Source organism: Henckelia pumila, chromosome 3, assembly GCF_033568475.1.
Source record: "Henckelia pumila isolate YLH828 chromosome 3, ASM3356847v2, whole genome shotgun sequence".
In the NCBI taxonomy this organism is placed as follows: Eukaryota; Viridiplantae; Streptophyta; class Magnoliopsida; order Lamiales; family Gesneriaceae; genus Henckelia; species Henckelia pumila.
In genome coordinates this window covers 69,582,087-69,591,543 of record NC_133122.1, presented here as the reverse complement: position 1 = coordinate 69,591,543, position 9,457 = coordinate 69,582,087, and the positions used below count along the sequence as shown (strand labels likewise).

At 35.5% G+C, this 9,457-nt stretch overlaps 1 protein-coding gene across 1 annotated transcript; it reads right to left on the bottom strand.

Annotated features, from left to right (window-relative positions):
* Positions 1–6,485: 6,485 nt before the first annotated feature.
* LOC140892666 (GDSL esterase/lipase At5g03820-like) lies at positions 6,486–8,330 on the bottom strand. The gene is made up of 5 exons (XM_073301613.1): positions 8,038–8,330; positions 7,823–7,953; positions 7,248–7,481; positions 6,822–7,077; positions 6,486–6,679 (listed from the first exon to the last, which is right to left on the bottom strand). Exons 1-5 carry the CDS (start codon positions 8,267–8,269, stop codon positions 6,486–6,488), a joined length of 1,047 nt encoding a protein of 348 aa, XP_073157714.1. The 5' UTR covers positions 8,270–8,330.
* Between the last annotated feature and the right edge of the window lie 1,127 nt (positions 8,331–9,457).

The following is a 9,457-nucleotide window of genomic DNA, read 5'->3' as shown; positions in this document are numbered from 1 at the left end:
AGGTATGCAAGCTTCAGAGATCAATCTATGGTCTCAAACAAGCATCAAGAAGTTGGAACCAGAAATTTGATGAAACAATAAAGGATTTTGGTTTCATCAAAAACCCGGAGGAACCATGCGTGTACAAGAAAGTAGTTAAGGATGCGGTAACATTCTTAGTACTTTATGTTGATGACATTCTACTCATGGGGAATGACGTAGGGATGTTGCAGTCAACAAAGATATGGTTATCAAGTAGATTCTCGATGAAGGATTTGGGTGAGGCCTCCTATATTCTTGGGATACAGATCTATAGAGATAGATCTAAGAGAATGATAGGACTTACTCAATCAACCTACATCGAAACCATATTGAAAAGGTTTTCAATGGATGGGTCCAAGAGAGGACATCTACCTATGTGTCATGGAGTTTCTTTATCCAAGTCTATGTGTCCCAAGACTGAAGAAGAGATAGAGAAGATGACACACATACCATATGCGTCAGCCATTGGTAGTATCATGTATGGGATGATATCTACCAGACCAGATGTGGCCTATGCTCTGAGCGTCACGAGCAGATATCAAGCCAATCCCAGTCAAATGCATTGGAAAGCCGTGAAGGATATTCTTAAGTACTTGCGAAGGACTAAGAATGTGTTCATGGTTTATGGAGGAAGAGAATTGAAGTTGGAAGGCTACACCGACTCTAGCTTCCAATGTGACGTGGATGACTCGAAATCAACCTCTGGATTTGTATTCGTGCTCAATGGCGGTGCTGTCTCTTGGAAGAGTTCCAAGCAAGACACCACAGCGGATTCCACCACTGAGTCAGAATACATTGCAGCATCAGCTGCTGCTAAAGAGGCGGTTTGGATAAGGAAATTCATCCAAGAGTTGGGTGTAATTCCTGAAACTGTTGGTCCAGTCCCGGTGTACTGTGACAACACGGGTGCCGTTGCTCAGGCAAAGGAGCCAAGGTCTCATCAGAAGTCCAAACACGTACTGAGGAAATACCACATCATCCGGGAGATTGTGGAAAGAGGAGACATCAGTGTCGAGAGAGTGGCCTCTACAGACAATATCGCTGATCCGCTTACTAAGCCCTTGTCAGGACCATTGTTTGACAAACATCGCGAAGCAATGGGATTCCGTAGTATGACTAGTTGGCTTTAGGGCAAGTGGGAGATTGAAAGAGTGGGTGCCCAGTTAGCCAACTTGTGGCTAAGGGCTTTTATGACTCTATGTAAAACAATCTTTTGTTTAATATAATTTACACTTTTATAATGGTATTGACTTTATCTTTCTTCATATTGTTATATTATGATATAATATTGTTGTTTTGATAAAGACCTTGAATATACTATAGTGTATGTACGATGTGGTAGCACATGGGGATGGCTATCATGAAACACATCTTATAGTCACTGTATATTCTAAACTGTTCCTAGTCAATTGAGCCGTCCGCAAAAAAGGGATAAGGATCGCTCGAGATTGAGACTAGCATTTGCGATGCCGAGTACCACGTTTCATTGGTATGGAACATAGAGATGTTCAAAGCATGCAAATGGATATTCATATGATGAATGATCGAACTACCCTATTCGGACTTTCCAAGTGGTTATCACTTATCGAGTGGATAAAGTCCGTGGTTTTGGTTGTACACCATTAGTCCTTATTACTTGAAACATCATTGAGACTCTATATACTAGTACTGTACTTTGACTCGTTTACCGACTCTATTGGGGTCATCAGGTGTCGGGATTGGGTACAGTTACGACACATATAGGAGTCAATGCTTTGTTGTCAAGGATTCACCACATACTTGTGAGTGTGGATATCCTATGCGATCTGAGGAGATATTAGTGTGACGAATCTCTGGCCAGAGTACATGATGTGTTTTAGGTTAATGGGTTATCCTAGTAACACATGCGATGTCACTAATAGATCTCCAAGATGTTATGCATAGTTATCGAATCTCGAACGACTCTCGATATACCAATGGTTGTTGATTCGATCGGGATATATGGTTGAAGGGATCGTACTGTACGCTAACCAAAATCTACTAGTTCTTGCAGGCACTATCAGTAATACCTAGGGAATCATGGGGCGATGTTGCTAGGCGCTCTTACCATGATTCGATGGGTAAGTCGGAAATTGTTGTTCCAAATCACAAGGAGTTGTGAGCCCACGGCTAGCTGTATTCCTGAACCATTGAGGGTTACACAAGTAATGGATTACTAAAACCCCGTAGAGATAGTTAAATTTAAAGAGTTAAATTTAATGAAAGAGAAGTTGGACTTCTTGACTAAAGGGAGTGAGATTTCCTAAAATGACATAGGGATGGTCATTTTTGGAAATCACTGAATTCGGATTCAGAAAAATTATCTTGTCTCTAAAAGATGCAGAAATGGTTTCTGTGCACATTGGTGAAATCAGTTTATCAATCGGAGTCACGATGAATTTTATATTAATTTCTATGACAACGGGCTTGGCTTGTTGGGCTTAAGTTATGGATTATGGGCTTTAAGGAGTTAGAGTCCTGATACAATTATAACTAGAAATTATCTATAAATAGAGGTGTTGGGTTCGAAAATCAACTACATTGTGTCTTATAATTTTCGAAATTACACTCTAAATATTTGAAGGGGATTTTCGAAATCCTCTGTCCCTTTCGGAGAAAATTCGGCTTGTGAATTTTATGAAAAATTACAATCTGAATTAACAGATCATATCTGTTTATTCTCTACACAAAACTTCTGATTGATTTCTAGTGCAGTCAATCAGAGGGTTTCTATTTTCTGTTCGTGGACCTTATTCCGGTGATTGATCGTGACGCCATCAGTTCCCGGGATTTACAAGAAGAGCAGATTAAATTCTGTTGGAGTCCATAATCTCGTTTCGAGATTTAAGGTAAAACATTAATTGTGATTATTTGTTTTACTTGTATGAATTTAATCGTAAAAGTTTTGATACCCAGATATGGAATCGTTCCATATTAATAAAAATAAATTTTTTAAACTTCCGCTGCACCGGGTATCAATTCTAATTGATCTGAACACCGTTTTCCAACATTTTGTACTCTATATTATTATTTGACTCGTGAACTTGTGATTTATTCGAGCTTAATTGATATATATATATATATATAAATACTACCACAAAAAATCAACTTATATATATATATATATATATATAAGTTGATTTTATGTGGTAGTATTTGCTCGATCAAGTTTTTGGCGCCATTTCCAGAGACTTAAGCATGCAACAATAATCAGAAACTTAATCAGAGATACCGCGGAAATTAAAATCAAAATGCTAAACCACCTGCAACCTAAGTAATACGAAAGAATAATACGACCCAATCGAATTAGTAACTTAAGTAAACTAACAGCAACCTAGCAGCTGACTCTGAGATCCAGCCAATTGGTCACCAACTAAACATAGATCCAGGCAAACCACCTGCAATTTCCTCGTCGAATGGGGTATCTAAGAAAACACAACAACATGGACGTGTGCAAACTACGCTCAGAACTCAAAGCACGAGCATACTGATTGATATGATGCATGCAACATGAATGACTGGGTATACAAGATCAATCCTTCTCATACTGGCACCAATGTGTGAGTAGTATCATCGGGGACTCAAAACACTAGGTAAACTCTCTCACTCCAAACCGGAAATGGATCTACAATGTCCAAGAACACTAGAGTCTTCTCGATCCGTCAATCACTGTGACTCTCCATGTCTAACCGTCAGAAAACAAGGCTGAGAAACCCTACTGGAAAAGTTATCTCGATGGAGACACGACTCAACATTAATATGCACATGCATAATAAAATATCAAAGCAGTGAAACATGGATCATGACATATAATATGCAACACATAAGCATACATACTCGCTGGTATCTCAGTCAGTACTTACGTACCTCAACAACTTTTCTAGATGTACAGGCATCTACAGTTCATTACTGCGTCTGTCGTCAGCCCACTGATGTAGAAGGCCATGACCCTGGCACAGATCTACTACAAGCCCCTTAGCACCTCGTTATCGCCTGACACTTGATTATAAGGCTAAAACACTAAAATATACACTGATACACATTCAAACACCTAAAACACACGCTGAATTGTGAGTTTTCGGTCCCTATTTATAGACATCGATCAGAAGCTTCAATCTCTGCATGCATGCCACATTCCAAATTGCTCTGATCATCGAAAGTTCCGATCTCCACTTCGGAAGCTCCGATATCATGCATGCGATTGTGTGTCCAAATGTTGGTGACACGTCACTTAGTGTGCATGACCTAACTTTCGAAAGTTTTGATCTGTCTTTCGGTGGTTCCGATCTGTCGTTTGGTGGTTCCAATCTACACCCACAGCTTCCGAACTGGATTGCTTGATCTGAACTCTTCGGACCTTCTGATCTCTCTTTGGTCCATGTTCGGACCTTTCAAACTACCCGAGTCAACATGGATCTTTGGACCATTGTGGACATTCTGGGGTCGACTTCTGGGTCTGTTTAATCATATTAAAATCAATTAATCATGCTTTATGATTCTAAGCATGTTTATTCAACTTAATTACATAAAATATAATTCGGGTTACTACATCATCACTGGAGCTTGTGGAGTTTATGAATTCCATGGATTTGGTTCCGGATATTTTCATGTATTTTTATGGTATGGGAGTACCTCCTGATGCGACAGCGCAGTGTGGTAGATACCATGGCACCATTTGGTGAGCAAGAGTTTCTACCGTCAGGGACGGCTTTAGGGGGAGGCCACCTAGGCAGCCGCCTAGGGCCTCCCTTTGGGTGAGGCCTCAAAATTTTTTTAAAATTAATTATATTATATTATATATATATATATATATATATTTTTATTCAAAATATTAGATAGGTCATGAGCCTCTAATTATTTGTTTAAAAAAATACTAAACATTATCAATTTTCGTGTTTTTACTCCTCCTTTTGTTTGTGTACAAAAGAAAAAAAGAACATATTTTTCTTGGATATAGAGTTTTTTTTGTTAAATTTGCTTCATTCAAGTGAGTTATATTGCTCAAAATATATCAATTATCATGTCGTTTTTTTATTAAATTTTATTTTTCTTGTATGTTTGTGTATTACGGTTGATGCATGCTTTAAATATCATATCAACAATCAATCTTTATTAATAATATTTAAATTTTTTTAATTTTTTTAGATTCGCATTGTGAGTTATGACGGAAAAAAAAGAAAATTTAAATTTGGAATATTATTTAAATTTGAATCTTTGTGAGTTATGACGAGGATAGCTTATATAATATTATTAATCATACCGGTTATGGTAGTTTTTGTTGAAAGAAGTTTTTCCAAGCTCAAGTTGATAAAGAACTACCTCCAATCAACTAGGTCACATGATAGATTGAATGGTTCGGCAATATTGTCTATTAAGAAAAAAAATGGTAGCTACTCCTGATTATGATGATTTAGTTGATAATTTTGTACAACAGAAAGCGCGAAGAGTTTGAACATTTTATTTAGATTTAATTTATATATATATATTTTTTATATTTAATAAATTCACATGGTATATTAATATATGAAATTAGATGTTGATGATCATTATGTTCATTTTATTATCATTATATACATAAATATTTTTATATTTTACAAAAAAAAAAAAATTATATTGACCTAGCCTAGGGCCTCCAATTTTCTGGAGACGGTCCTGTCTACCGTGATAGATTTTCGGTATCCATTTATTTGCATTAGCATTCATAGCATGTGCATACTCATACTTTCGTACTGAGAATTGTTAGTTCACGTCCTCGGTTTTGGTTCTGGACACCCCATTCTACGGGGCAGAACTTAGGTTGGACGAACCGGGAGGTAGCGGTCGTTAAGCTGCAACAGGGTGGATTGTACTGTACCAGGTTTCCATTGGTAGAATTTAGTGTTACTTTCGATGGGGTTGTATAACATCATTCGACATTTGTTTTGGTGTCGGTTGTATTCTTGCTGGTAGTTTTAGTTGAATTATTTAAGTTTCCGTTGGTTTAATTGATTATTATGTTTTAAGTTATTTGGCATGCTTAAACTTTGATTAGTTAGTGGTTCTGAAACGGGTCACTACATCTTCTTTGAGCCATGTATGACTGTTAGACATGAAGTTTCATTCCTATTAATTTTTGAATATCTGAAAAAAAAATCATTCTTTTATTTTACATTTGATTTCCACCTTAGTGCATGTACTTGTTTTTTCATCACACCTCTCCTTTGATCGATGTCACTGTTACTAATGAAGTTTCATTCATTTTTATTTAATAGCTGATGTCATAAGTGACTTGGTTATGCAGAACTATGATGATGATGTTGATGAACTGGCTTTGGATTCTACTGTTACTGAAGAATCACTTGGAAAAAGAAATTTCATTGAACTGAAAGCTGGTGTCAAGGACATCTGTGTAACATATTAAGAGATAATAAAAGTGGAACTTGGGGGTTGATGCACCTAAAGGTTGCCTAAGAGATCAGATCAAATCCTTGTTGGAGTAAACTTTGGGCCAATATTTGGTTAGCAGCTTCTGAAGGGTGGAATCCATCCCAGAATAAATATTGCGTGGCATTTGAACATGTCCCGATCGACCTTTCATTGCAGAGGAACGATGTTTCAATTGTGCCCGTCCCGCAGCAAGCTTTCCTCGCATCAAAGAAACCTGGGGAACATTATAAAGTTATTTAGGAAAATTGAAATTTAAATAAAAATGTTGTAGGAATATATCATCCTCTTTATTTGGGTAAACAAATCACAAAAAATATTGTCATTTTCCAATTGCACGTGTTTATTATGCACCATACCACTATCTGTTGGCTTTGCAATAATATCCATAAGAGGGTTGTAAATATCAAAGACCACGAGTTTCAATCCTGGTAGCCTGGCCTTCAAATTTTGAGATGTAATGTTTAACTTATTGTTGAATGAAACGGCATCTTGATTTAGCCTTGTGACACACTGATTGCTTCCCAAACCGAATAAAGTAATTGCTGCTGGCAGGCATCCTGTAGGTGGTAGAGATGTAACTCCTATTCTCCTTGCTCCCAGATGGTATAAATTCTGCCAAACAAACATTAATTGTTGATATATATTGTCCATGTGAAAGAAAATATCTAGATATTTCATTATGAAATTATTATGATTTTTATTTCTTTAGTGTGTTTCTTTAAGTTTTTCATGAATTAATATGCCAAAAGATATCCAAGAAAATGCCAAATGTTTTGTGTAACCTGGATGAAACTAGAGTAGTAATTCATGAGTTTGTTTGAGAACTGATCGGTTGTGTAAACAATGTTGAGAATTGGATTGATATAATAGTTTTGAATAAAATCACTGGTCCCTGCACTTAATAGATGGATCCCTTTTGAGAATGTATCATTAGCTTTATCCGTTCCCACCAAATTCACCACATTTCTCTGCCATTCTTTATAGTTTGCTAGCTGCTGAGACAACGTCATAGTTTGCTGTAAAAACAAATGAAAGTAGAAATATAGTGAAAAAATTACACAATACAATTTATGTGGCTCAACCATAAAGAATCTATATCTACAACACATATCTAAATGGCTAAAACTTTATTAATTTCTTTTGAGTTTAGATTGCAATCAATATTTCTATGTGTCATATGTAAATAGACATCATGTTTAATATTATTGGAACTCTCTTGTATAATTAAATTACGATTAAATCATATCAGATATATCCAAATGCTAAAAATATCACATATTGTTGAATCATATATATATATATTAGTGTCTAACAAGTGTTTATGTCTGAGTTAATGACACGATTTGTCAAATCTTACATATAACTGTGCTGTGTTGTCGTAATAACCCGAAGCAGCCGAAGCAAAGTTGACACCGTTGAGAATGTTGCTTCCTTTGGCTACTTCACTTAGGTATGCTGGTGGATATGAACTGAATCCTAGAAATTCAGCTGTATATATAATTGTGTAATATATACATTAGATAAGATACATAGAACATCAAACATATTGCATATGTGTTATATGTTTATTACCTGTAAAATCAGCGGCGAGTTTTCCATTGCAAAACCTTCCTGTAGGTTCTTGCATAACAAAATCTCTTCCATAAGGGAGAAAGTTTGCCTTTATTAATGTTGGCAAATTGTTGTTGTTCCCCGCATCAACCACCGAATCCCCAAATATGCACAGTGCAGGAACGAGGAGATCTCCATGAACAAGTGATGAGACAACCAAAATAGCACATAACATGTAGCTCAAGAATCCCATTTTCAGTTACTTTCCACCTAAAATTTTTCTTTCTTGCTCTTGTGTTCTTGATTTTTCTTTGTTTTTTATGTGGATAAATGATCAAATTGTGATGAAGTAGGGTGTATTTACCGCGAGTGATGCATGTATGATGCTTCTTACACTTTGAGTGAAGCAATAGTTGTCTCTGTGTTGCAAAAAAAGGTGACACTTTTTTAATTTGACATTAAAAAGAGAGAGATGGTCAGTATATTTATATATGGACAAAAGATTTGGTCAAGAGCAAGGCACACTTTTTAAGGAAGTTGAGGGAAATTTGGCTGATCTTAGGAATGTTTGAACAAAGATGGTTTTTACTCTTTCCAGTGATAAACTAGAAAAAATGGATAAGACAGACACTTTTAGCGTATAATAAACCAAGAGAAATTAGCGTACTTTAGGCATTTTAAACATGTGATTGATTGCATGCACATGCAAAATCACAATTGTTAAAACAAGTGTAATGTAAATATCATATTCATGTTTCGATTTTGACTCAATTAAAAAGCTTTAATTCCCGCTTTCAACATTTTCCATTATACAATATAATAATTTCAATTATATATAAGATTTGTAAGTCAAGTTAATGAAAATTAAGAACAATTTATTTTAATAGATGATATAATTAAGAGAAAATTAAAAGAGAATTCAGAAAATGACTCAGAAATGAATTGAATTATTTCTCAACTAAAGATTCATATTTGTTAAGACCGTATCATAGGGAGAAAAAATTTTACGAGCAACATGAAAAATGAATGTATTGAGAAAGAACAAACATGAATATCTTAGATTGTTTAGATTATACCATCATGGAGCCAAAATATTGTTTTCTATAGTGAAAAGCAGTCACGAGAACTTTAATTTCATAAATAATTTTTTATTTTATTTCCACGATTGTATTCGTTTAAAAATGAAGAGTTTACATCTTCTCAGAGTACACATAAAAATAGTATACTTAGAATATTGATGAAGAATATAATATCACAACAATTGTGAAAAGATTATACACATGGTAGTACTTGCTCTGAAGATTAGACTTTAATTCTTGAATTAACATATGTGAAGTTCTGGCTATAATGATACCATCAACATATAATAACAAAACCAAAAAATTGGATCTCGAGCCTTTGGTGAACAAGGTGAATCAGGCGGTAATTGCATAAAACCAGA

Bases quoted from the DNA above. Each gene is read 5' to 3' on its own strand.
- LOC140892666 (XM_073301613.1), bottom strand. From the start codon at position 8,269: ATGGGATTCTTGAGCTACATGTTATGTGCTATTTTGGTTGTCTCATCA. The intron at 7,482-7,822 runs GTAAGATTTGAC...TTGTTTTTACAG, and splicing joins ACAACACAGCACAGTTATAT to CAAACTATGACGTTGTCTCA. The intron at 7,078-7,247 runs GTTACACAAAAC...TTTGTTTGGCAG, and splicing joins ACTACTCTAGTTTCATCCAG to AATTTATACCATCTGGGAGC.